The sequence below is a fragment of the Oryctolagus cuniculus genome, chromosome 18 (assembly GCF_051225735.1).
Source record: "Oryctolagus cuniculus isolate XC-2025 breed Fujian yellow rabbit chromosome 18, ASM5122573v1, whole genome shotgun sequence".
Taxonomy (NCBI): Eukaryota; Metazoa; Chordata; class Mammalia; order Lagomorpha; family Leporidae; genus Oryctolagus; species Oryctolagus cuniculus.
The window spans coordinates 67,714,149-67,741,051 of NC_142884.1; the positions used below are offsets into that span (position 1 = coordinate 67,714,149).

At 59.8% G+C, this 26,903-nt stretch overlaps 1 protein-coding gene across 6 annotated transcripts in view; it reads right to left on the reverse strand.

Moving 5' to 3' along the window:
- The window catches only part of BCAR1 (BCAR1 scaffold protein, Cas family member), a 35,768-nt gene that overhangs the window by 954 nt on the left and 7,911 nt on the right, over positions 1-26,903 (reverse strand). Inside the window, exons 1-7 of one of the 6 annotated variants that reach the window (XM_089320482.1) lie at positions 23,444-23,691; positions 10,666-10,850; positions 10,212-10,368; positions 5,177-5,338; positions 4,916-5,032; positions 3,298-4,392; positions 2,387-2,476 (exon numbers count right to left, since the gene is read on the reverse strand). In XM_089320482.1, coding sequence (XP_089176608.1) covers positions 2,387-2,476; positions 3,298-4,392; positions 4,916-5,032; positions 5,177-5,338; positions 10,212-10,368; positions 10,666-10,850; positions 23,444-23,665 — 2,028 coding nt within the window. In that variant the 5' untranslated portion in view covers positions 23,666-23,691. Of the gene's footprint in view, positions 1-2,386; positions 2,477-3,297; positions 4,393-4,915; positions 5,033-5,176; positions 5,339-10,211; positions 10,851-23,443; positions 23,808-26,903 lie in introns of those variants that run through there. The other 5 variants (XM_017342365.4, XM_070062734.2, XM_051847286.3 and 2 more) reach the window with 5 other exon arrangements.

The following is a 26,903-nucleotide window of genomic DNA, read 5'->3' on the forward strand; positions in this document are numbered from 1 at the left end:
GCATGGCCAGGGTCATGGGGCAGGCTCTTGTCCTAGCAGGGGTCTCAGACCCTCACTGGCCTTGCACAGTTCTCCCAATTCCTCTCCTGCTTATCTAACACTGGGAAACAAAGACAAGCAACATGGAGCACAGGTCAGTAGCATGACCCCAGGGGTGGGGAGGCCGGCGTCTGGGACTGGGGCCCACACCAGAACTTCTTAAATGGAGCCATGGGGGCAGGCACTGTGACACAGTGGGGTAAGCCATCACCTGTGACACTGGCATCCCATATGGGCACCGGTTCAAGTCCTGGCTACTCCATTTCCAATCCAGTTCCCTGCTAATGGGAAAGCAGCAGAGGGCGGCATAACTGCTTGGGCCCCTGCACCCACGTGGGAAACCTGGATAAAGCTCCTGGCTTCAGCTTGGCCCAGCCCTGGTGGCTATGGCCATTTGGGGAGTGAACCAGCTGTCTGTCTCCCTCCCTCTCTCTCTGTAACTCTGCCTTCCTAATAAATAAATAAATCTTAAAAATAACAACAAAAAGAACCACATATTAGGAAAAAGAGGGGCCGACACCATGGTGCACCAGGTTAATCCTCTGCCTGTGGCGCCGGCATCCCATATGAGCGCCGGATTCTGTCCCGGCTGCTCCTCTTCCAGGCCAGCTCTCTGCTGTGGCCCGGGAAGGCAGTGGAGGATGGCTCAGCTCCTTGGGCCCTGCACCCCATGGGAGACCAGGAGGAAGCACCTGGCTCCTGGCTTTGGATGGGCGCAGCATGCTGGCTGTAGCAGCCATTTGAGGGGTGAACCAACGGAAGAAAGACCTTTCTCTCTGTCTCTCTCACTGTCTAACTACCTGTCAAATAAATAAAATCTTAAAAAAAAAAAAAAAGAAAGAAAAAGAAAAAAGAAAAAAAAAAGAATGGTGCACTAAAGCGCTTGCAGAAGAACCGGCCTGAGGGTCTCAGCACCACCTGGGGGCGGGGCCGGGGCCACACCAGATGGGACTGGCTGTGCGCCGGGCGGCTGGAGACAGACCTGGGTGACTATTTTCTCTAATTTTAGAAATTATGAAGTTTTCCACAATAAAGATTTTAAGCAAACGAAAAGGGCATATGGCACTTGCAAAATATTCAGAAAGGAAAAAATTTACATATGCACAAAAATTGGTGGATATTAAGACATTTTCTTTCAATTAGAAAAATGGCAGCGCAGCAAATGCTTCTGTAACGGACTTTTCTCTCCTAACACCGCATGACCCATGTTCTCACGGCAGTGAGCACGCGGGAAGGAGTCTGCCCTCGGGTCCTCTCGAAGCTGCAGCCTTCATGCCCAAAACCCACCAAAGCCGCGCCCTCCCGACACCAGCGTGGGCTCGGTAAAAGCCCTCACCTCCCCACTCTCGCCCCCCGGGGAGAACACACTTGGCTTCGTTCTGTTTTAAAGTAACCTGGCGGGTGCCTCTTCTCTTCACCACTCCCCAGTGCCGTGCTGACAGTCTGCGGCGTGAACGCTCCGCTCCCCCCATTCCTGCCTCAGCTGCACGCAGACTCGTGCTCACGACAGCCCACCCCACGGCAGCAAAGGCCGCGAATAACCTAACTGCCCGGTTACAGGGGACTAGTTAAATGCTGGGACAGCACATGTCCATTTCTCCAAACAGCGGAGCGTCTACGTATGTGTGTAAACGTGCATGTGCATGTACACGTATGTGTGAACTGCTTTGTTTCTTGATTACTGACACTTGCTCCTTTCCCGAGGGTTTTCCACGTGCTGGGCACTTGCTAAGCATCTCAGCCGTGGACCTCACAGCAGCTCGGTGACACGGCCCCGCCAACCGCCCCCACCGCGTGTGGGGAGACGCCACGGCTGGGCCTCAGGGCGGTCCCAGGGGACGGGGCAGGCTCTCTCCTCCCAGCCAGGGGGAAGGTGGGGTGAGGGAACCTTAACGCGGGATACTTTTGCGTTGATTTTATACTATTTTATCAAAATAAAAGTCCCTTGCTGTTTTTGATACCCCTTTCCTGCTCTCCGAAAATAAAAGAAAGTAGGAAGAGCATTGTCTGTAGATGAACACGGCACCGCACTTGTACCGGGGGATGGGGCACAGCGAGAAGACTCAGTGTCACCTGTGACCTTCAGAAGAACCGTGCAGTGCCAAGGAAAGTGCCCGAGAGGGCCACAGTGGCTCCTGAGTGTCCCCGTGAAGAGCGCAGCCCAGCAGCCCAGCAGGCGGCCGGTGGGGAAGCCACCTGGCATCTGCTCCTGCTCTCCTGCCCGCCCTGCCTACAGCACAAACCAAACAAGGAGGTGGGGATGGTCTCGCGGGCGGGGCTAGCTGGCTGGGCCAGCTGGGGCCTGGGCGGCAGAGGCGGGGCCTGGGCGGCAGAGGCGGGGCCTTACCTGCTGGGGCTCCAGCTGGCCCTTGCCCTGCCGCACGATGCTGCCCCTTTCCAGAAGCTCCTTCTGTGTCTTCTCAAACTCCTCCTTGCCCTGGGAAAGACAAGGAGCCGGCTGAGGCACCTGCTCTGGCCCAGAAGCCCACGGGGCCCTGTGGGACTCAGCAGGAGCTCAGCGGCCACCAGGTGGCGCCGCAAGCACACGCAGGCCCGGGGAGAGGCGGCTTCCAGAGGAGGGTGCTCCTAGGCCTCTCGACAGCTCAGGAGGGTGCTGAGCACCCGCTTGACACCCACTCAAGAGGATGCAACTCCACGTGGCCATGGCCTTCTGCCCCACCCAGCTCTCACACGAACAATCAAATTCCAACTCTCCTGGTCAACCTACGAGCTTGGGGCCTGCATCCCTGGCCACTGTGCACCTCCCGGGCCGGGCTGCTGGGTACTGGCAGCTGCTGGCTCTCAGTATGGGATGTTCCTCACCTCACTAGGATTTCCTTCCGTCTGAACCCATGACCACGAAAGGGTCCTACCTCAGAGACCCCGCCCCGACCTTCCCACTACCCTGCTGTATGTCCCCCTGGCCTCAAACAATCTTGCTCCTGTTTCTTCTCTCCAAACAGAACCCTGTCGTGTCTGCTGGGGTCACTGCAGTAGCTAAGCTTGGGAGCCATTCCTGGTGGGCACTGCTAGACCCCAGGACACAGCCACACTGGCCACAGGGATGAGCAGGGGGCTTCCAGGGAGCCATCTGGCCCAGAAGGCCGAAGCGAGAGGAGGGTGCGGGGTGCGGGGTCTCCCCAGTGCCTGGGCCTCAGCTGGGGTTCATGTCTCCCTCCGACCACAAGAGCCCTGTGTGTGTGTCAGGGGCAGAGCATGGTCCCCAGGACAGGGGGGCCCGGGCAGGGCAGCACCCACCTGCAGGTGAACGTAGTCATAATCCTCCATCCAGCCCCCCTCGCTGTTCTCGTACTGCCCATCTGGTGAGTCCTGGGAAGTGAACTTGGGCGGGGAGGGCAGGGGCCGCGACTGAATGCTGCTGGCCTTGTCAGTGTGGTTGGGGTGCAGGGGGCCACCCCCATCGGGCCCTGGGGCGGGGGCCTTGGTCCGTCTGAAGAGCAGTGAGGCGTTGCCATGTAAGAAGGAAGCCAGCTGCTTAGCATCCTCGGGCACAGCCCGGGAGCAGGCCACTAGACGGTCCAGGTCTTCGGGGGTGGCGCCCAGGCCTCCCCGGCTGCTGTCGAGGGCCTGACCGTGTGCCACCAGCGTCTGGTACACATCCTCCATCTTTTGCAGTTGCCGGCTGAGCTTGGCATGCAGGGTGCGGTCAGAGGTGTGGGCGGCGTTGCCCACAGCGCTGCGGGCAAACTCCAGCAGCTCATGCACAGCCCCCTGGACGGCGGCCACCGCAGCCCGCAGGTCCTGCACTGGCGGCTCCTGGGGCTCCGGGGTGCTGCGCCAGCCCCCAGCCCCGACAGCACTGCCCGCTAGGTCCAGAAGGTGGCCCACGGTGGCGCTCACGCTGTGCTGCAGCCGAGCCAGGGCCTCCACGGCAACTTCTAGCTCCAGGGGTTCCCGGCCTGGCACCGCTGCCTCCAGGGAGGAAGCCGACTGGCTGCTGCGTGTGCTGCCCGTGCTGGAGGCCGACAGGCGCTTGGCATCCGCCGGGGCGTCTCGCTCAGCTGGGGGGGGAACGGCGTACACCCCGTCGTCAGCCACGCTGCTGTCGGCCACCTCGGGAGGTGCCCGCTCGCGGGGCAGGTCGTACAGCGTCCCAGGGCCTGGCCGCCGCAAGCCAGGGGGCACATCGTAGAGGTCAGGAGCTGGGGGCGGCACGTCATACACGTCCTCGGGGGGTGGGGAGTCCGGAGGCGGCGCGGCAAGGACCAGTGGATGGCGGGCTGGGTCAAAGGGCTTGGCCTTGGCAAAGGCAGGGGGCACATCGTAGGTCTCCTCGCGGAGCAGCGGGCCGGCAGGCACATCCTTACTCACCGAGGGAGGAACGTCGTACACCTGGAAGCCAAGAGGGGGTCAGGACTGGGCACGGCCCAGGCACACGCACTTGTGTGGTGCTCGTGTGCAGTGGTGATGGCTAAGGGCTGTCTGGAGCGGGGCCTCGGCCTCCCTCTGGCTGTCTGCTCACCTAGGAGGCAGGAGCCACACAGCACAGGGGGATCACACGTGTGTTAACACACATACCCGTGGGACACGCAGGGAAAGGCTGGCTAGCACACTGCCGCTGCCACCGCCACCACTGGGACTCTTCGCTCTGGCACGTTCCATTCCAGTCTGCCCAGGACAGGCCTAGGTTGCGCCTGAAGCCCCACATAATTACTGCCCCTCCGCTCGGTGGCGGCCTTGCCACTATCCTCTCCAGGAGGCCCAGAACAGGCCACTCCACAGGCTCAGAAGAGAGCCTGGTTCCCACATCTGCCCCACACAAATGAGGGCAGAGCTGGACGGGACCGGTTCCCACCCACAGCCGCCCACAGGTACGGCCTTGGCCTCTGCAGTCCGGGTCCTGCTGGCGGCTCACCGCGTGGTGGCTGGAAGGTGGCAGGCCCTTCTCCACACTGGGAGGCACATCGTACACGTCCAGCAACGGGTCTCGGCCGTTCGGACCCTTGACGGCCATAGGAGGGGTGTCATATACCTGGGAGCAGAAAAACACAGTCAAACAGGTGTCAGGGCCGCCTGGGTGAGATGGGAAGAGCAGAAACCCCACAGGTCCCTGGGCTGCAGACGTACAGACTCACCGCCCCTGCCTCTCCCAACCGCCCCAGCCCTCAGCACCTACCTCCTGGCCATACTGGTTGGGAAGCAGCCCCCGAACAGGAGGCACATCGTAGATGTCCTGGGGCCCAGGGGCCAGCAGGTGGCGCGGGATGTCGTACTCGTCCTGCTCCGGCTGTGAGGCCTCGTACACGTAGCCCTGCCCGGCTCGGGTGGGCACCACCACCTGGGGGCGGACAGCCCACTTCACCACTGGCTCTGGCACTGAGTCCTCAGACGGCCACCCCCGCTGTGAGGGAGCCAGGCGCACAATGGAGCTGAGGGAGGGCCCCACCAGTGGGCTTGCAGGTGCTGGTCCTCACTCCTTCTGTGACAGCCACGTGGGCTGTGAGCCCTAGGCTTCGTCTGCCGCTGCCTGGCTCGGGGACAGGGACAGAGAGCTGGGCACACGAGGAGGCTCCGCAGTGCGGGGCACATGGGCTGCTGAGGGGGCAGACAGGCAGGGCAAGAGGCCCTCGACCCTGCAGGACGACAGGCCTCAGCCGAGGTCTCCTGAGCGCTGTCTGTCCAGCACCAGCAGGGACTTACCCAATCCTGGCACCCAGCAGCCACCTCCAGACACAGAGGTGCCAAGAGCCACAGTGGCCAAGCCTGGCACTGTACAGCAGGCAGACAGAGGCCTGGGGGCGCCACCCTGGGCTGCTCACAGCCCCCACGAGGGCCATGCTGCCCTCACATGAGTCCGCAGCCTCCTCCCAGACAGGAGGCCCAGCAGGGTTCTCCCACCCGGCCTGGGTCAGCCGTCCCCGCTGAGCCTCCCCCACGGGGCTCCCTGCTCAGCTCTTTCCACAGAAAGGCCTTTGTTCCCTAATCAAAGGGGATGTCTGGGCCAGGGTTGACTCAGGCCCTCCCCACACGTCTCTCTCTCCGCAGGCTCAAGGCCCCCAGAACAACGCCAAGGCCCCATTCGAGGCCACGTGCCGGCTCTCCCAGGGGCAGCAGATGGGTCTGGTGCCCCCAGGAAGCACGGGCACCAGCAGCCCCAGGCTGGCAGAGGCTCCCCTGCCCACTTCCCGGGCAGGGCCCCGGGCTGCTGGGCTGCCGGCCTGGTGCGGTGTTCCCTGACCGGCAGTGTCTGGGACTGGAGTCAGGGCTGCCTCTCCACACTCATCTCCGTCCTGGAGCCCCAGACTTGAGTCGCCTCCAAAGCTATTTTTAGATGTTAGAACCTGCCAACACAGGGGCAGGCGGGGCAGGCGGGGCAGGCGGGGCAGGCGGGGGCTGGAGGGACGTGGCAGGTTGGCCAGTCCATGAGGCGGAGCCTGGGGCTTCTCCGGCCTCCACAGCAGCCCTAGGGGCAGGCAGGACACACCTCTCCAGGTGGAGGTGAGCCAGAGCCCAGGGCTGGGACGAGTGGGGAGCAGCCCCGCACGCAGGCCCCATCTGTGCTCATGTAGCCCTCATGCAGAGCAGGGCTGGACCCCCAGCAGCTGGGGAGGGCGAGAGTGAGCGGTAGGAGGGGCCAGCAAAGGCTTTCTGTTAGAAAAACTGAGTAAGCCGCCACCAGCAGCAAAGCTCATTAGGGAAATGGATTCCCCAGAGAAGGGAGCGCGCTAATCACAGGCCACCCTGCACGGCACCTGAGCCCCATTAGCAGGACCTGGAGGCCCCTGGGGGTTGGGGAGCAGGGCCAGAGTCTAGAAGGAGACAGACACAGAGACACTGACATGAGGCCCACCTGCTGCCTCCAGCCTTGCACACACAGAGGACCCATGCAGCGCAAGGTCCCGCCAGGGTCAGGGATGCTGACCCTTCCAACCCTCCTCCCCCACAACAGGGTCCAGGGAAGGAGTGGGTGACCTAGAAACGTGTGTCCGAACCCAGGTCAGTCCTGGGCGGCAGAGTCAACCTCCAGAGCAGAGATCAGGGCCCCTCCCTGCCCCTCGGCAGCTCGGGCTGAAGCCTCTCACTAAAACGGCCCTCACCCCTGACCTGGGCCAACTCCTAGCTACGGAGCATCCCGCCCCTCCCATCGACGACTCCCACTTTGTCCCTCTCACAGCCACAGAAGTGTCTCTGCCAAACCAGGACACATCCTACTGCCAGGGAGCACCTGACCGGGGTCACAGGCATGGTGGCCTGGGGGCCCAGCGCGGTAGCACACTTCCCCTCCCCCACTCCAAGCTCCTGGTACCTTATGGCTCAGGCAGTACAGCTGTCCCTTTAGGCGCAGCTGCAGCTCCTGACCCAGAACACGTCCACGCCCCCTCCCCACACCTCCCCTACTTCCAGAGCTCCCCTACTTCACAGATGCCTTCCCCTCTGCCGGTCCCAACTGCACACAGAGAGCCTGAAGCCCCCAAGTCCCGGGGCCCAGGCACTGGCCCTAAGCACCCAGGCCCTGCTGGCCACCCAGCCCTCCCCTCACACCAGATGGAACCTGCTCTGGAGTCTGACCCTCCTGGCCCCAGCCTTGCCGCCTGCCCTCGTGGCTTCTTGGGGCCAGGCCCTCCCACCCACCTACAGTCCTCGCCAGGGCTGACCTTAGCCCACATCCTACCCTGGGCCCAGGAGCTATCTGAGGGGAGGACCTCAGGCTCATGAAGCAGGACTTTGAAGCGCAGGCACAGATGTGCAACCCAAGATGCTTACTGCATCAAGACAAAAGCAATCAGACTGCACAGTGCCCACCTCCCACTGGGAGCCGCCACCCCAATCAGGCTTAGAGAAGTCTTACCACCAAGAAAATGGCTTTGTACCTCATGTTGATTTTACAACTTTAAAATGCAAAAGTATGTATATAAGCCTGCAAAGAGAGAGTATGTGACAAACAGGCTGAAATTCCCCAGCAATTACCTCTTGATTGGGGAATTTCTCTCTAGACTTGTGCATGCATTATGCATGTTCCAGGGTAAACAAGCATCGCAGAAACATTCCAAGCTGCCCAGGGCAAGAGCGATGGGGCTTCCTGGGGAGAGCAACCAGGTGCTGGTCCACCAGGCAGGGTAGGGCCCTCAGGACACAGGCCCAGGCAGCTCCGCAGTGGGCGCCTCCCAGTCCAGAAGCACACCCATGCCTGGGAGGGAAAGAGCAACTGACAATCAACAGCCTGCGTCCAAGGCCTGGCTGAGGTCCTTGCACTGCCGGCCCCGGCTTCCCCACTGTACCAGGACGAGCTGCGCTGCAAAGTCGGGGCAAGGGATGCCTCACTCGGGTACGTGTGGAGCATGGACATGTATGAGTGTGTGCGTATGTGTTCAAGCACATGGTATGTGCACACATGACCATACACATGGGCATGTCTGTGGACATATGGCTGTGCATGTGCATTTGTACGGGAGGTGTGCTGTGTGTGGAGAGGACAGACCATGGCCTGTCTCGAGGCTCACCAGGGTCAGGGTCCATGGACTCCTACCTGCTTCCGGCTGACTTTGTCCAGTATTGGCAACAGCAAGATCCCTAACTCAGCCAAGGCCATCTCTGAAGACAAGGCTCAGGGCCATGGGCTCCATGTCTACTTGGCCACTGACTCTCCAGACAACGGAAGCTCCAGATTGGACATGGAAACAGCACAAGACCGGGCAGCAGCTCACGGAGGCTGACTGGGCTGGCCTGGGCTGCTCCTCCTCAGGGCCAGCTGTGCCCCCTCCAGGGGGCCTCTATCCAGCACAGCCTCCCTGAGGAGCAGTGAGTGGTGGCGGGGCACTCCTTGGTGTAGGCTCGGTCTTTCGGGCCCCCTTGGGTGAGCTACACGGCAGGGCAGGCCAGGCCCGTAACGGTGGAGGGCTAGAACAGGGGACAACTCTACTTCTGGGCCCAGACACAGGCAACCAGAGGGGAAAAAGCTGTTCCCCACTGCCAGAAGCAGGGGAGGTGCTTGTTCCCTCTCCACAGACGGATCTGGGAGTGGCATGGGAGTGCACAGGGCGGCACATGGAGCTGAGGGTGCCTGGGTTCAAGGCTGCGGCCCAGAGGCCTCGTCCCCCAGGGATAGCCTGCAGGGGACTGAAGGCTGAGTCTCGCAGGGCAATCCTGCTCTAGGGACCCAGGAGCAGCACCCTCCCCACGGTCACTGCCCCAGAAGAGCCAACAGCTGGCCTTTGGGGCCAGGGCACAAACGTGCTCCACCCACACGCAGACGCTGACACACAAGCCGAGAGCAGGTGAGCCCCTGAGCACACGGCCGCTGCGCCTTTCTCAACCGAGCCCCAAGGAGCCCTCCATCCCTTCTGCCTTAGAACCCGGCCCCTGAGTGAGACGGAGCACGTGGCCACCGGGGAGAGGCGCCGTTTTCCACCTCCCTGGCAGCCGGGTGGACCACAGGCTGCAGCTCCGGCCGACAGGAAGGGCACACACAAGGTCCATCTTCCCTGCTGGGCACACCATATGCACAACAGCCACAGCCCATGCACAATCGCAAACCAGGAGACACAAGCGCACACTGAGGATGACAGAGGAGCAGGACACAGGGCAGAGCGGCTCCGGCAGTGAGGGAGGGCCCTGGCAGTCCCAGCCCGCTCACCGCCAGACCTGGCTTACGTGACAAAGAAGCAAGTGTCTCTGTTGTACCGACGCTCATGCAGATGACCACTGATCTCTACCCACAATTCTCCTAAGTGCCACCCCGAAGCTCAAGTCCTCCTCTTCTAGCATCCCCGCCCCAGTCTTGCCGCTCCAAGCTCCAGGGCGCTTGGAGGACGTCACTCTGTGGTCAGAATGACTTCAGCAAGGCTTGGAGGGGGGCACATCACTCTCACATGAAACCCCCCACCCATAGGACAGCATCCAGCTCTTCAGTGGGCACCAGGCCCCTAAAAACCGTGCCTAGCTTGCAGCTCTGGCCTCCCGTGCCACTGCAGGCACTTCCCCACATCTCAAGGCCATGCCCTCCCAGCGACACCCTGCTGAAGGCCTCCACACTCTCCGAGGCCAGCCTGCTGTGTCCCCTCTGGTGCCACAGCCTGTTCAGGACCATCTTCGCCCAACAGGAGCACAGTCTCCAAACGGTCACCTCCCACCTGGCCCCCAGACCAAATGCACAGCTACTGTGGGAGCGTGGGGACCAAGAGTGGCAGTGCCCAGTCGCCGGGTGGACTTACCTTTGCCGGTGGCTTCGTCCCCTCCCAGGGGCGGGAGTCCATGGATGGGGGGACCTGGTAGATGTCATGGCCCGTCCCAGCGGAAGGTGGCACCTGGTAAATGTCCTGAGCGGGACTTCCTGGCCCTGGCGGCACCTGGTAGAGGTCTGCGGCTGGGCTGGGAAACGGGTGATGGGATGCCTGCTTTGAGAAGGCGGACGTCTGCTTGGCTGGGGGTGACTGGAACTGCGGGCTAGGCCCAGGGGCTTGGTAGAGGCTTTGCTGAGCCTTGCTGGGAGTGGGCACCAGGTAGACACTGTCGGGCTGAGGCTGGTACGTGGCAGGGAGCATGGGGGTGTACTGGGAGGTTGGGGGCACTGTGGTGTGGACGCCCTGCGGGAGGCCGGGCTGGGGCTGGGGCTGGGGTGGGGTGGCAGGAGGGCCAGGCCCAGGCCCGGCTGGTTTCTTGTCGTACATGCCCACCAGGATCTTGAGGCGGTTCCCAGGCACGATGCCTTGGCGCCCGTGCAGCGAGCAGAGCCACCAGCCATCCAGACCCTGCGTGTCCCGCTCCAGCACCGTCATGATGTCACCCTTGCGGAAGGAGAGCTCATCTGGGGACTCAGCCACATTGTCGTAGAGGGCTTTGGCCAGCACGTTCTGGAGAAAGAGGGTGCAGATGGGCGTGAGGGCAGGAGGACACGCACAGGGACTCCCAGGCTGGCCTGCTTCCCACCCAGGCCTCCGGCTTCAGTGCCAGGAAAGGAACTCCGCTGAGTGTGGTGAGACTGCGGCACCTTTGCCCCCTGGCAGGAAGCCCCTGCTGATCCTGGCATTTTTTTCAACTGAGCCTGGACAGCACCTCAGATTCCTCTTGACGGCAGCCACCCCCAGGGTCATGACAACAGTGGCCACCAGGTTAAACAGGACAGCAAATGATTATCTATCTCACCAGATGCAAGAAAGTAATTTGACAAAATTCAGAACTCAAGATAAAAAATACTGAAAAAAAAAAAAAAGGAAATTTCCTTAACTTAATGAAGTCTATTTACTAAAAAAAAATCTATCAGAATACCAATAATTACTGGAGAAACTCCCAACACCTTCCCTTAGGGCAGGGAGAAAACAGGAACTCTCCCTGCTCAAGTCCTGCAGCCCTGGCCAGCACAGTTCAGTAAGAGGAAAGAAGGGGCAGAGTGAGAAGCGCACAGTGCGCAGGGAAGCCAGCGAGCCGCGCGGTCGCCGACATCAGTAACCGGGAGGCAGTTCGGTGCAGACGCTTAAGCCGCTGCTCGGAACGCCCTCATCCTGTATCGGAGACCCTCGTCTGAGTCCTTGCCACTCTGCTTCTGACCCAGCTTCCTGCCAACGCGACCCTGACGGGCAGCAAATGCTGGCATGAGTCCCTGGGTCCCTGCCACCATGTAGGAGACCCAGATTGAGTTCTGGGCTCCCGGCTTTGGCCTGGCCCAGCCCTGGTCACTGTGGGCATTTGGGTGACTAAGTAGCAGATGGCAGATCTCTTTTCATCTGTCTCCCTGCCTTCCAAATAAAACCAAAAGCTAAAAGTTACCCAGGAATTAATCACAGAACAACAACTGCATAGACCTCCGAGAAGAAAATGTTTAAGCTCTGTAAGGCACCTGAGGAAAAATCTGAAGAAGAAAAATCTACCAAGTTCACGGCCACATTTAACACTGTAAGACTGTAAGTTCACACGCTCAAGCTCTCTTAGCACAGTAGCTCCCCTCCCCTGCCCACTCATGGTTTCGCGTTGACCCACAGTCAACTGCAGTCGGAAAATATGAAATGGAGAATTCCACAGACAACTCATAACTCTGAACTGTGTGTGTTTCTCAGTGTCACAATGAAATCTCACACCGTTCCACTCCCTTCTAGCCTGGACACGAATCTCCCCTGTCCAGCGTATCTACGCTGGATATGCTACTCACACATTACGTCACTCAGGAGTCAGGTCAGTCACCAGATGGACTGTCCTGTCACCCTACTTCACATTAAAAAAATTATTTATCTAAAACAGTTACAGGGAGAAAGAGAGAGAGACAGAGAGAGCTATCTTCCACCTGCTGGTTCACTCCCCAAATAACTACAACAGCAGGACTGTTGCAGGGCTGGATCAGGCGGAAGCCAGGAGCCTCTTCTGGGTCTCCTACACAAGTACAAGGGCCCAAGCACTCCAGCCATCTTCCACTGCTTTCTGAGGTGCATTAGTAGAGAGCTGGATTGGAAGTGGAACAACCGGGACTCCAACTGGCACCCATATGGCATGGTGGTGTTGCAGGTGGCAGCTCTATTTGCTACACTGCAGCATGGGACCTACCCTATTGCATTTAATAACGGCCCTAAAGTGCAGGAGTAGTGACCCTGACAACTGGAATGTCAACGGGAAGCTATAAATGACTCCTTTAGGTGACACGGTCAAAGTAAAATAAGACACTGTGGGAGGAACAGAGAGACCACATGCACATAACTTTCATTATATTGATAGAATTGCTTTATTATTTTTAGGTTGTTGATTTTTTACTATGCCTAACTTATACATTAAATTTTATCACAAGGCCGGCACCATGGCTCAATAGGCTAATCCTCCGGCTTGTGGTGCTGGCACACCGGGTTCTAGTCCCGGTCGGGGCACCAGATTCTGTCCCGGTTGCCCCTCTTCCAGGCCAGCTCTCTGCTGTGGCCAGGGAAGTGCAGTGGAGGATGGCCCAAGTGCTTGGGCCCTGTACCCCATGGGAGACCAGGAGAAGCACCTGGCTCCTGCCATCGGATCAGCGCGGTGCGCCGGCCGCAGTGGCCATTGGAAGGTGAACCAACGGCAAAGGAAGACCTTTCTCTCTGTCTCTCTCTCTCACTGTCCACTCTGCCTGTCAAAAAAAAAAAATTATCACAGGTATGCATACTACATATAGTATATATGGGAAATCTTGGAATACATCTCCTGCAGTTTACATCAGACTACTGTAAACAAATTACAATTACAGTAAAAAGGCCAGCAGGATTTTATTTTTTAAAGGAATTTGAGCAAAGGGGAGAAAATCTTTCTAGAACTACATGGAGGAACAAAGGCTCATGGATTAGAAGGTTAATCTCGAAGATGAAAAGGCATCGGGGCCCTGCCCCACAAGGCAGCACATGCCACAACTCCAGGCACAGGGACCAGCGGACTGCGGCGGAACTCAAGAGAGCCCCACGCACAGACGGTGCTGCACACACCGCCCCGTGGAGACAGCTCAATTGGGACATATTTCAAACAAAGGGCAACCATAGGTCTAAATGCAAAAGGTACAACTCTAGTACAAATAACAGTGACTGCCCTAGGATTCGGAGGGATGCCTACAAATCAACAAGGAAAAGACAAGAACAAGACAGGAACACCATCAGGGAAACTCACAAAGATGAAGAGTTCACGAGAGGGGAAGGTAAATGGTCAGGGCCTACATGAAGGAGGCTGAGAGCTCGGGGAAGCCCCTCGACAGCCCCTCTGCTATGTGGCCCAGCGGCCCCACCTGACCTCGACAGCACCGAGCTCAAAGGTGCCTGTGCTTGTCCGTCACTCCCTGCACCCTGCGCGGCCCGGGACAGGCGAAGGACTCCTGAGTCAGAGCATCAGACCGGAGATCGCCGGTCTTCTTGTCAATGTTATGATCGTCTACAAAACAAGCTGATGTATTTCAAAGGCATTTATCCAGGGACAGATTCCAGACACACTGCACGAGCACAGCGGGTGCTTCTGAGAGAGGGAACCGAGGCAGAGAAGCACAGACGAGAAGCGCTGGGCAGGCAGCAGGTATTCCCAGTCCCAGGAGCTGCCACCTGCGTGCCCCAGGAGTCCTGGGCCAGGGCTCACTTTACCAGAGCTGCTCAGAAAGACCCTAGAAAGGGCCAGAGGCAGAGAGGTGGCAGTCGAGGGCGCAAGGTCCAAGGGAGGAGCCAGGCCAAGCACAGCCCAGGCAGACTCAGCGCAGCCCCAGAATGAACACCACCACGCACGAGGTGGGAACTGCTAGTTCCTACACCACCACCCACACGACCGCAACACAAGAAGGCACAGAAGTATCAATGAGGCCTCAAAAACACTGCCTGACGGGGCTGGTGCTGTGGTGTAGTGGGTAAAGCCACATCTGCAGTGCCGGCATCCCATATGGATGCTGGTTTGAGTCCTGGCTGCTTCACTTCAGATCCAGCTCCCTGCTAATGGCCTGGGAAAAGCAGTGGAAGATGGTCTAAGCGCTTGGGCCCCTGCCACCCATATGGGAGACCTGGAAGAGGTTCCTGGCTCCTGGCTTTGGCCTGGCCATCTGGGGAGTGAACCAGTGTATGGAAGATACCTCTCTCCCTCCCTTCCTCCCTCTCTCCCCTCCCAACTCTGTGTAACTCTAACTTGGAAATAAGTAAATAAATTTTAAAACAACAAAAAGCACCTGAAATTTTTAAGTGGGGAGAGGGTCTGAACAGCACTGTTCATATCTGAGACAATGGGAGATAATTTCTCTTCCTGTTTTGCCGAATTTTTCCATTTGTAGTTAATGAATATTTCTTGCTTTAAGGCTGAAAAAACTCACATCCTGAAAAAGAATAGAGTGGCCCGCCTCCTAAGCTTCGAGGGAGCACGGACAACAGTGGCTGTGCTGCGGCGACCCAGAGCAGAGCCCTGAGGAGGACCAGGCAGGGGGCTGCTGCCCTGCAGCCCACCAGGGCGCACGACGCCCGTCCCCAGGCTGCCAGCAAGGAAAGCAAATTTCCCAAATATGGTCCGCAGCCTGTCTCGGGGAATCACATCCCGTCCAGGGGCGGGACACCCGGCCCGTCCTCCCCTAGTGACCCTAGAACACAGCACAGTCTGCTGGGTCCCCCCAGCCCCTGCCCCAGTGACCACAGGAAGTGCCAGCAGAGTGAGTCACAGGAAAATCCCCTCCAGCGCGTCAGAGGGGGTGGGGTGCAGAAAGGGGACCTGCCTTTCGGAGGCCCCTCACCACTTGGGAGGGCAACTCAGGAAAGGCAGAGAGGCCCCTGCAGCAAGGCTGGCCCCCAGGGAGGCTGGAGGACTCCTGAGGCAAGGTCAGCGGGGGGGCTGGCCCAGGTGAACTACCAGGACCTCTCAGGGCAACCAGCCCCGACCCCGTCAGTCATGGTGTGAGCTCAGGACATGAGCTCACAGAGCTGAAGCCGTCCAAGGCGGCCAGCAGACTGCAACTGTATAGTCTGGGGCAGCTGGAGCCAGGCTGGGAAGCACCTCGGGGCTGGGCACGTGGCACCAGGCGCCTGGCACCAGGAGCTCCGCGCTTGCGTCAGCTGGCATGTCCCCACCCAGGGCCTCAGGCAGCCTCCCCCCGCCACCAGCTCAAGTCCCGCGCACTGTTGGTGTCCAGCCAACCAAACAGCTCCAGCTGACCGAGCATCCGCCCCTTTGGCCACTCTGCCTCCCCAGCTGCTCCCCCTGGGTCAAGCTAATCCTTTCTTCTCTCTCAAGTCATTAAGTAGCAGCCAATATCTGCACCAGGGCCCATTGCTCTGTGCCCCTGGGCAAACCCCTGCACCTCTCTGGTAAGGGGACAGTCCTAGTTTCATAGGATGGTCCCCCTGTTTAACAAAAGATTCACCTGACTCCTGATCCTGGCCAGGATCCTCCAGAGAGCAAAAGCCTAGCTCAACAAGGGCCTTGTCAGCATGCGGCTTACACTGCAGTAGGGCAGACACACCAAAGCAATAATTCGCTATGATAAGAAAAAAGTGAGCTTTCAAAAATAACATGGGACAAGGTTCTGCACTTGCACGCACACACTGCACATACAGCCATGAGCTTCTTTTTTTTTTTTTTTTTTTTTTTTGACAGGCAGAGTGGACAGTGAGAGAGAGAGACAGAGAGAAAGGTCTTCCTTTTGCCGTTGGTTCACCCTCCAATGGCCGCTGCGGCCGGCGCTGATCTGATGGCAGGAGCCAGGAGCCAGGTGCTTTTCCTGGTCTCCCATGGGGTGCAGGGCCCAAGCACCTGGGCCATCCTCCACTGCACTCCCTGGCCACAGCAGAGGGCTGGCCTGGAAGAGGGGCAACCGGGACAGAATCCAGCGCCCCGACCGGGACTAGAACCCGGTGTGCCGGCGCCGCTAGGCGGAGGATTAGCCTAGTGAGCCGCGGCGCCGGCCCAGCCATGAGCTTCTAAGAGCTCGCCGGGGCCGGCGCCGTAGCATAGAAAGTCAAGCTTCTGCCTGCAGTGCTAGCATCCCATATGGGTCTGGTTCAAGTCCTGGCTGTTCCCCTTCCGATCCACTCCCTGCTAATGCACCTAGGAAAGCAGTGGAAGGTGACCCAAGTACTTGGGTCCCCATACCCATGTGAGAGACCCGGAAGTAGCTCCTCGCTTCTGGCTTCAGCCTGGCCCAGCCCCGACTACTGTGGCCATATGGCGAATGAACCAGCAGATGGAAGATCTGTCCCTCTCTTTCTCTATATATATCTCTGCCTTTCAAATAAATAAATAAATCTTAAAAAAAAAAAAGAGCTTGCCAAAAATTCTCATTTTTCCAAATACTTAAAGCCTCCTTACAGATATGTGTTTTCTTCAAAAAGTTCATGGAAATGCATATTATGAAAATATTATACATGGATTTCAAAAATTTTTCACACCAAAATAAACTTATCTTTTTTTTTTTTTATTTGACAGACAGAGTTAGACAGTGAGAGAGAGAGAAAGAGAGAAAGGTCTTCCTTCCCTTCCTTCCGTTGTTTCACCCCCCAAATGGCTGCTACCACCAGCGCGCTGTGCCGATCCGAAGCCAGGAGCCAGGTGCTTCCTCCTGGTCTCCCATGCAGGTGCAGGGTACAAGCACTTGGGCCATCCTCCACTGCCTTCCGGGGCCACAGCAGGGAGCTGGACTGGAAGAGGGGCAACTGGGACTAGAACCTGGCGCCCGATAAACTTATCTTTTAATTCAATTTTGCATGAACTTTCCAAAGCACTCTCAGCTACAGGAGAGTCTTTCAAAAATCTATGGCTGGGGGACCAGCGCTGTGGTACAGTGGTTTAAAGCCCCAGCCTGCAGTGCCAGCATCCCATATGGGCACCAGTTTGAGTCTTGGCTGCTCTACTTCCAGCCCAGCTCTCTGCTATGACCTAGGATAGCAGTAGAAGGGGGCCCAACTCCTTGGGCCCCTGCACTCACATGGGAGACCTGGAAGAAGCTCCTGGCTCCTGGCTTTGGAGGAGCTCCACTCTGGCCGTTGTGGTCATTTGAAGAGTGAACCAGTGGATGGCAGACCTCCCTCTCCCTCTCCCTCTCTCTCTCTCTCTGCCTCTCTGTAACTCTACCTTTCAAAAAAATAATTGTTTTTTTTTTTTTTTTTAAATCTATGGCTGAGGCTGGCACAGTGGCGCAGTGGGTTAAAGCCCCAGCCTGCAGTGCCGGCATTCCATATGGGCGCCAGTTCAAGTCTTGGCTGCTTCACTTCTGATCCAGCTCTCTGCTATGGCCTGGGATAGCAGAGGAAAATGGCCCAAGTCCTTGGGCCCCTGTATTCATGGGGGAGACCTGGAAGAAGCTCCTGGCTCCTGGCTCGGATTGGCGCAGCTGTGGCAGTTGTAGTCATTTGGGGAGTGAACCAGCGGATGGAAGACCTCCCTCTCTCTCTGGCTCTACATCTCTCTGTAACTCTTTCAAATAAATTAAAAAAAAAAATCTATGGCAAAACAGAATTACAGGATAACTTGAAGAGCCAGCATTGTGGCACAGTAGGTTAAGCTACTGCCTGCAACGCCGGCATCACGTGTGAATGCTGGTTCAAGTACCAGCTACTTACTTCCAATCTGGCTCCCTGCTAACGGGCCTGGGAAAGCAGCTCAAGATGGCCCGAGTGCTTGGGCCTCTGCCACTCATGTGGGAGACCCAGATGGAATTCCAGGCTCCTGGCTTTGCCTAGTCCCAGCCATTCGGGGAATCCACCTGGGGATGGAAGATGCCTCTTCCCCCTCTCCCCCACCGCCTCCCCCAGGTTTTTCTCCCTCTCTCTGTAACCCTGCTTTTATAATACATTTTTTTTTTTTAAAAGGATAACTTGAGGGTTGGGTGTTTAGTGGTTAAGATTCTGGTTAAGCCTCCCACTTTGGAGGGTTCAGCAGCCGGCTCTGGTTCCTGACTCCAGCTTCCTCCAGACCCTGGGAGGCTACAATGATGACTGAAGTCACTGGGTTGCCGCCACCCATGCGGGAGACCTGTACCCAGTTTCAGGCTCCAGGCTTTGCTCTAGCTCAGCCTCAGCCATTCCCCACTCGGGAATTCAACCAGTGGATGTGAGCTCTCCGTGTCTCCGTCTCAACCTCTGCTTCTCAAATAACACATCTTTAATCTACCAATTCACTCCCCCAAACACCTGCATTAGCCAGGGGTAGGCCAGGCCAAAATGAGGAGCAGGGAACTCTTCCAGGTCTCCCCACATGTGTGGCAGGGGCCCCAGTACTTGGGCTACCATCCGCAGCCTTCCTAGGCACACACTGGACTGGAAGCGTGGAGTAGCCAGCACACAAACCAGGCACCCTGAGTGGGGTGCCTTCATCAGTCGCACCACAACATCCGTCTCCACTGACTTCTGGAAGCCTCCCCAAGGAGGTGACACTTTGGGTAACTCACACCAGGGAGGAGTGGAAGGGCAGAGGAAGGGCAGGAACCCGGGCGTCGGAGCAGCAGACAGGATGGAGGGGAGCCGGGCTACGAGCAGGGGCCAGCCACGCAGCTCCATGGAACGATGCGTGTGTGGCTCAATACACGCCATCACAATGGCGACTCCCCCTGACCAGACAAGGGCGAAGCCCACACCACTCCAAGCATTCCTGCTCTGGACATGGAATTCCCCCAGAACCCTGTATGTGGACGCTCACTGGACTCCCTCACAGCTGGGCAAGCCGAGCTGGGCCAATCAGTACTCATGTCCCAAGCTCACAGGGCACAACTGAGATCCTGTAGGGGTGCACTGCTAAGGAACAATTAATTGCCGGTCCAAGTGGACGCCACTGACCGCCCGTGTCCAGAGCACCAAAGGCTGCTGACTGACCTGACTAGTCTCTGGGCACCTTACACATTGTGGCCCTCTAGGAAGGCGTCTGTGTCCCTCGCAGGGTATACCTGCTGCCCCTTGCCCTCATCTCACAGTACTGACCACTGTGTGTTGTTGCCGCCCAATTCATGCCTCCTGATGCCACCGGCCTGGGGCCCTTGGGCACCCACACACCAGGGCTGGCACAGGGCACATCAGCAGCAGGTGTCTTCTCACTCATCCCAGAGGGCGGGAACAGAGAACTCCCAGCCTGATGCCAGCACTCCTCCACCAGCCCCAGCCAACAGGACTGCCCTGGGCTCTGCCCGGCCCTGAGGCTGCTCCTCACTGTGTCTCCAGGACCTGCCAGCGGGCCAGACTCCAGGCCTCAGACGTGAGCAGCAGAGGGAGACTGCACTCAGCCATTCAGTGTTCAGGTCTCCTCCTCGGCCCCACCAGCTCTTCTGGAAGTCCTGGGCAATCTGTGGGCGTCTCTAAACTTCAGCTCTGGGGGACAGTGCAAGCTGGTCGCCGGGAGTGCTAAGAGAAGGGAGGACACGCTGCGAGGCCTCCTCTCCAACCAGCCTCCCTGGCTGCCTGAGGGGAAGGCCCCCAGCAGTTCCCTAAGAGCAGGGTCATCCCAGGCCACACTGACCACAGCCCCCTCGGCCAGGCCTGGCTCTGTGTCTGTCCTACATTTATGCACTGGACAAATGTGTTCTCAGTACCCACAACCCAGCCCAAGGTGGGAGCTGGGGACGGACTGTGGAAGATCACAGGGACCCTGTGTCGTGCCCAGCTTGGAGAGAGGAGTCAGCTTCTCAGGGCCGAGAGAGAGCGTGACACAGTGGGGCCCATCAGCTCGCCCAGTCCAAGCTGGCAGGGAGGGATCCCGGGCCCCTTCAGGTCTCTTCCCTGGCTGGGGGGAGGGGAACAAGGAATGACAAAAGTGACACAACTGACAGGTTCACAAGAAACCAGAAAAGCACACAGACTGCACGCCAGAGGCAGAGCTCCCTCACGCGCGGTGATCACCTTGTTTAACCCCCAAAATGACCCTGTGATGAGCTAACTAGGATTACCTCCAACTCACGGTAGGGAACCCAGAGCATAAAACAGGTACTTTACTAGGTCAGAGGAGGATCTGGGGCCATGAGATAAAACGGAGCTGAACGTAGTGGAAATTTCGAAGACCTTGCCGAGCCCTCCACTGCCCCCCCCCCCCCCAGCCCAAGTGCAGAGCCGCAGGCAACAGGAACTCAGGAAACACTGGCTCCCTTCATACCCCAAACGATGGCAAATGTGGGCCAAGTTTACTTCTGGGGAATTCTGTTTGCTTGTCCCAAAGAGCCCCTGGTAGCCAATGAACAGAGGCCCAGGGAGCGTGCTGTATCCCCAACCCCCCCCCCCCCTTCCTGCCCCAGCCTATACCTGGAGGGGCCAGCAGCCACACACCTGCCGCTCAGGGTCCTAAGCGTCTACCTCACCCTGCCCCAAGGCTGGGTGCGGCTGGAGGAATGGCGCCTGCTCCCTGCTCTGCCCAATGTCCTGGGTGGAACACTGGGAACAGCCCACCAGGCTCAGCTGGCAGGGAACAAGGGCCTACATGAGCCACGTGGCCAGAGCCAGTTCCTACCTGCTCTCTCAGGAGTGTGAGGCTGGGGGAGAAGCAGGGACAGGGTGCGGGTCTTCCGCACTGGGCGGGGGGAAAGCCACCTGCACAAGCACAGAGCCAGAGCCTGGCCTTGGCTGCTGCAGCTACAGAGACGCCTCTGTGTCCAGGGCCAGCCACAGGCTCCCCTCCTGTCCAGGAGTCCCAGGCACTGTCCCCAAGAGGCTGGGCAGAGAAATGGCTTGGGGGGGGGGCTTCTGCTGCAAACACGGCAACGGCAGCCCCAGCACCACTCTGGACAGGGGCACAGGTGGCAGCCCCCCGCCCGGCCTGCACCCCTGCTCCCCTTCCCTGGCCTTCGGGCCCTGCTGGGAGGAATCACAAGACTCTCTTGAGCAGGCTGGCTCAAGTCCACACAGTGAGGCTGATGCTCAGGGACAGCCCCAGCCCCTAGCTTAGTTACGGAGGGGTCCTGGGCCAGAGGAAGAGGGGTCAGTGGGAACCTCACTCCCTACAACTCCATCCTGACACCTGAAGTCCCTGAAACTCTGTCACTCTCCAGAGCTAAATGATGACTCTCCACAGCCCGTAACAAAGCACCACCCACCTTACTGGAACAGAGGGGGACAAAATGCCACAAGAAGTGAGCTTTTCTAGCCTAAAAAGAAGTACCAAAATCCCAATTTTTAAAAGATTTATTAATTTCAGAGGCAGAGTTAGAGAGGGAAAGATACAGAGAGAGAGGTCTTCCATCTCTGGTTCACTCCCCAAATAGCTGCAACAGCCAGAGCTGGGCTGATCTGAAGCTAGGAGCTTCTTCTGGGTCTCCCAGGTGGGTGCAGGGGCCCAAGGACTTGGGCCACTTCTGTTCTGTTCCCAGGCCACAGCAGAGAGCTGGATCGTTAGAGGAGCAGCTGGGACAGGAACTGGTGCCCATGTGGTACACCAGCACCATGGGCAGAGGCTTAACCTACTACCTACAGCACCAGTTCCCAAATCGTAATTTTGCAACGCACTAGTACATGGAGCCCTGCCCCTCTGCCCCTGAAACTCCTTCCACCCAGGTGAAGACACCTGGGCCCACTCCTCACCTGGAGGTGGGAGGGAGTGAAGAGCTCTCCCCAGGGATCATACACCAACAAGTGCCTGACGGAGGGCGGGGCTCGGGGGGGGGGGGGACCACCTGCTGTCCACCTGGACACCGTGTCCTCTGAGGACAAGGCACTGTCCACCCGGGAGGGGACCACCTGCTGTCCACCTGGACACCGTGTCCTCTGAGGACAAGGCCCTGTTGCTCTGCGTGCCTCTGCTCCTATCCATGCCAGCCACAGATCAGGAGCGGCCACCTCCGGGGCCCTTCCTGACAGAGAGGACCCGCTAGTGGCGCTGTCCTTGTGCAGGCCTGGTGGGACGGTGCCAGCCCACAGCACTCACACTCCTGTCCAACACAAACAGCAGTGGCCAGAGGCTCCCGCCCTCCTTCACCCAACAGGAGGTGGTTTTCCTGGCATAACCTGGGGCTGCCCTGCCCGGCTCGGCTTCTCTGGGCTCCTTCCCTGGCCAGGGCAAGCAGGAGGTGGGTGCCGGTGCGGCAGCTCCTCTCCCTACAGGCCCCACCTGTGCTGCGGCCTCGGGTCTCCAGTCCCCACACCGGCTCTCCCCCGTGTGCCAGCCCTCTGCCCGCCCACCTAGCAGCGCGGGTGGGGACCCATCCCAGCAAGATGGTCACGTCCCAGGGCTGTTCTGCAAAGGTGATCAAAGCCACAGCCACGCCAGGCCCCGACCCCCACCTGTCCTCAGGTAAGGGTGCGGGGAGAGGAAATCAAGGGCTCTTCAAAGCGACACGGGGGCCTCGCGGCGGGGACAGGGACTGCCGCTGCCAGACCTACACTCGCGCCCCGCCCCTTCTCCGAATCGGCGTGGACCGTGGAGCCCGGGCTGCCCAAGCCAAAACCGACTACCCAGCTCTGAGAGCTGTCGGGCCGGCGGATCCCCAACAGGGACCCCAAGGCTCCCACGTCAGTGCTGCAACGGGACCGCTTCTGCGGGCCTGCGGGCCGGCCCGGGCGCCCGTCCCCAGCTCTTACACCCGTCTGGCAACCAGGGGAGGGAAAGGCCGAGGAGCACCCGCCCGCTCCCGGAATCCAGCGCCGGCGGGCCGGAGTGAATCATTAACCGACCCGGACGGCGCTCCAGCAGCGCCCACTTCCCGCCGACGCCGCGCACTTGCTCGCCCGGCCATCAACCCCTCGCCGGGGGCGGTGGGCAGCCCCACTCCCACAAGGGCGGACGGGCCACCACCCGGCCTGGAAGCACGGTCACCTCCAGGGACCTCGACCCCTCCTCGCAGCCGAGGACGGCGAGGCTCCAAGGCCGGCTCAGAGGCCCAAGGTCACCAGGCAGGCGGCGGCCGGCAGGGGGACAGCGGGCCTCCAGCCAGCAACTCTCCCAGAGGCAGGAACGGTCCTGCCGGCTCCCGCCGCCCGCCCGGTCCCGCCGCGGGCGCGCCCCCGCCCTCGGTTCCCAGGACCCGCAGGTCCGGCAGGAAATGCCACTTGTTTAACCCCTTCCCGCCCGCCGCGAGCGGACTCACCAGGTAGTTCATGGTGCCCCGCTGGCCGGGGGCCCGGCTCTCCGCGGGGGCGCACGCCGACCGCCGGGGCAGCGCGCTCTCCGGGCTTCGAGCGCGCCACAGCCACCCCCGCTCCGGCCCCGGCCCCGGTCCCGCCTCAGCCGCCCAGCGCCGGTCGCACCTCGCTCCGCCCGCCGCCGCGGCCCAGCCCGGCTCCCGGCATGCCCAGCCGCGCGCGCCCATTGGCCGCCGAGGCTCTCCATGCAAATGAGCCGCCGGCCCCGGGGCGCGGGAGCGCGCGGACACGCGCCCGCCCAGTGGGACTGCCTCCCACCCCGGTCCCCCCGGCTCCGGGATCCAGCGCGGTGCCGGCTTCAAGCCTACTGCGTGGGATACCCCTTTTCCTCCAAGAGCGCGGCGCCGCCGCCTTCGCCGGCAAGGCTCGCGCAAACGCCTCCTCTTCTGGGAAGACTGCCCAGATTGCTCTCTCCGCCGGCACACCGAAAGCCCTACAAACCCCCTTTCCTCTCCAGAGACCGAACTCAGGTAGACTTCCGCCTTCCACGCCCACCAGCACTGGGCATTCGCGTTTCCACTGGGTCATCCACTCAGATCTGAATCTGTAGGGAAACGGGGAGGGGGCGTGCCCCAGTCTGTAGGGAGCGTGGACTAGCCTACAGGCTAAGGTCCCCAAGGAGGCTTTTCACATACCACATCTCCACCCCCGCATTGTCCCGTGAGGCAGAAGTGTCAGGGCTCATCTGGTTCTCGCCAAAGGCCCTGGCACCAAAGAACAGGAGCTCAGAGCCTCGGCTCTCCTGAGTCCTGTCTGGCAGCTTGGCTGCAGGCTGCTGACAGTCACTCCATGCAGCAGAACCAGGGTGCTGCAGTCCCTGCACACAGTCCGGGGATGCACGGTGCTCTGCAGGGAGATCTAGGGGAACTGCTCCAGACCCGACAGCATCCCAACAGTCAACACTCCAGTGCAGCTTGGGACACCTGCGTCTCATACTGGAGTCCTGGCTGCTCTACTTCTGTTCCAGCTGGAGTTCCCAGCTCCTGGCTCCTGCCTGGCCTCGCCTGGGCTGTTGTAGCTCTTTCCAGAGTGAACCAGCAGACAGGAGCCCTCTGCCTTCCCCAAAAATAAGTACACATTTTATTTAAAAAAAAAAAAAAAGCCAACAGTCCTGGGCTCCTCCCAGTGCAGGTGAGGCAGCTGCAGCCTGCAGAGAATTCTCACACATGGCTTCTCACAAGCACACGAGCCCAGGTGCACCTACAGTGTCCACCAGGCACCTGGCGCCCAGGCTGGATGGACCAGGCCCCTGCCGGACGCCACCAACTGTAAAATGAAGACTCTGGGCCGGGGAGCCCAGATCCAGCTACTCACAGCCCCTCCAGTGCGCTTCCTAGAAATATTCCTGGGTCCCGCCCCTCTAGAAAACCCACCCATCTGCATCTCCCCAGAGCCAGGACCCCGTGGGACAAGCAGCTGGCGCCTGGCAGCCTCAGAGCAGCCCACTCCCCACTGCAGAGGCGCCAGCTCTCTGGGAGCACTGCCTGGAACACCCCTCCTGCTTGTCCCCATGGCTGTGCCCCGTCCAGTCCCTAACCCCTCAGGTCTCAGAGAGCAGGTCTGAGCCTGCAGGACCAACCCCAGGCAGAAGGCAGTCCTCCGGGCTTCTTCGGGGAGGGGTGAAACCAGGCCACTGGCAGCAGCAGGCCTGCGCAGGGAGGGGCAGGGCCACAAGATGCCTGGCCCACAGGGGGCTGGTCCCCACGGAGCCCTAGCTGGGGGCGGGAGAGGGGAGGGAGCAGAGCAGAGGCGGCGGCTGGCAGGGAATGGGAGACCCCCCTCTCCCTCCCTCTCTCTGGAGCTAGATTAAAGTGGCATCTGGGGGTGGGGCTGCTGGTGTGGGCGTGGCGGCGGGGGAGGGGAACCGGCTCAGGCAGAGGCATTTCAAAAATTTGCTGCTTTTCCACTTAAACTCCCTCCCCCCCACCCCAGCCTGTGCCTCCCAGAATGGCATTTCCGCTTTGGAAACAAGGCCCCAGGACCTACATCCCACTTTGTTGGAGGGGCTAAATGGGGGGAGATGCAGCGCACCCCACCCGCCGCGTGCTCTGCAGCCACTTGCTCATTTCACGCCCAAGCAACCCTGCAAAGTGAGTTCCAGCAGCAGCCCCATCTGACCAGCCCTTGCCTCACCACACACACTCCCCGGCACAGAACTGGCAGGGCTGGCAGCCAGGCAGGGGAGGCGCGGCTGCCAGACGGGAGCCCACCATGACTACCCTGCAGCGGGAAGGCACACTGGGGACAGCGGCACTCCCCGCTCCCGGCCAAGTCAAACACCCCATCACACTTGGGACTCAGCAAGGACGGGCAGCTGACCAGCGCTGGGGGCAGCAACACCTGCACCCACCGAAGTTACCCTGGTGATGAGGAGTGCGTACAGTAACTATTTAGAAATTGGGTGGGGTCTCCGAGGTGGCTGTGGTGGGCAGGGCTGTCCTGGGTAAGGCACTGAGGCTGCCCTCGCTTGGGGAAAGGTACACACACACACACACACACACACACACAGCAGGCCCTGCAGGAGGAGCTGGGAGGGGGATTGGGGATGGAGGGAGAAGACGGGAGCATGGCCTGGCATCAGCCCTGTCCTTGACAGCTGTCAGTCATCCCTGTTAGGCCTGGCACCTCCAGACTAAAGATGAGCTCATGGGCTACAGGGAGATGTCACCAACCCGGGGCCTGGAAGAGCCGTTAGTGCAGGGGACAGCACCCGGTGGAGCAGCACCCAGGACACTGGCTCTCCTTTGTCCACTCCAGTGTCCACTGGGCAAGAGGCTGCTGAGTGGAGAGAAGAGCCTGGGCCAGGGCCTGGCTTCAACACAGACACTGCACACAGCAGCTGCTCTCCCTGGGTGCCCAAGCACGTCCACTGTGGCGTTCAGAACAGCCAGGCACGGGGAGACACAGGCAAGTGCCCGGCTCCAGGAGACTGGCTGGACGAACCAGCCACCCAGTGGAATGCCTCGCAGCAAGGAAGACGGCCACTTCCAAAGACCAATTCAGAATCACGCGGGAAAATGCTTAGTGAGAGAACCGGCCGAAAAGGACTGGCACGGACACCGCGCGGCCACCAGCCCCGTTCCAACGTCCTGAAGTCTCAGCCTTCCCGGCAGCACCACAGGGTGGGCTGGACGGGTCAGCTGACAGCGGCCCTGGAAGCAGCAGCAGGGAAGGATTTCCTGAGGCCGGAGGCGAGGGCTGCCAGCCCCAGGGACAGGAAGAAGTGATGTCTCCGGAGGGCCACACGGAGCTGCTGCCTCTCGGCTCAGCTGGTCACTCACGGCGACCAGCTCAAAACCTGGGCCAGGGAGCGTACCCTGTGCATGGCTCAGACAAGGGGTGAGCCCAGCTGTCACACACAGGCCAGACACCCCAAATTCACTGAGTTCTTGCTGCTGCCCTGGG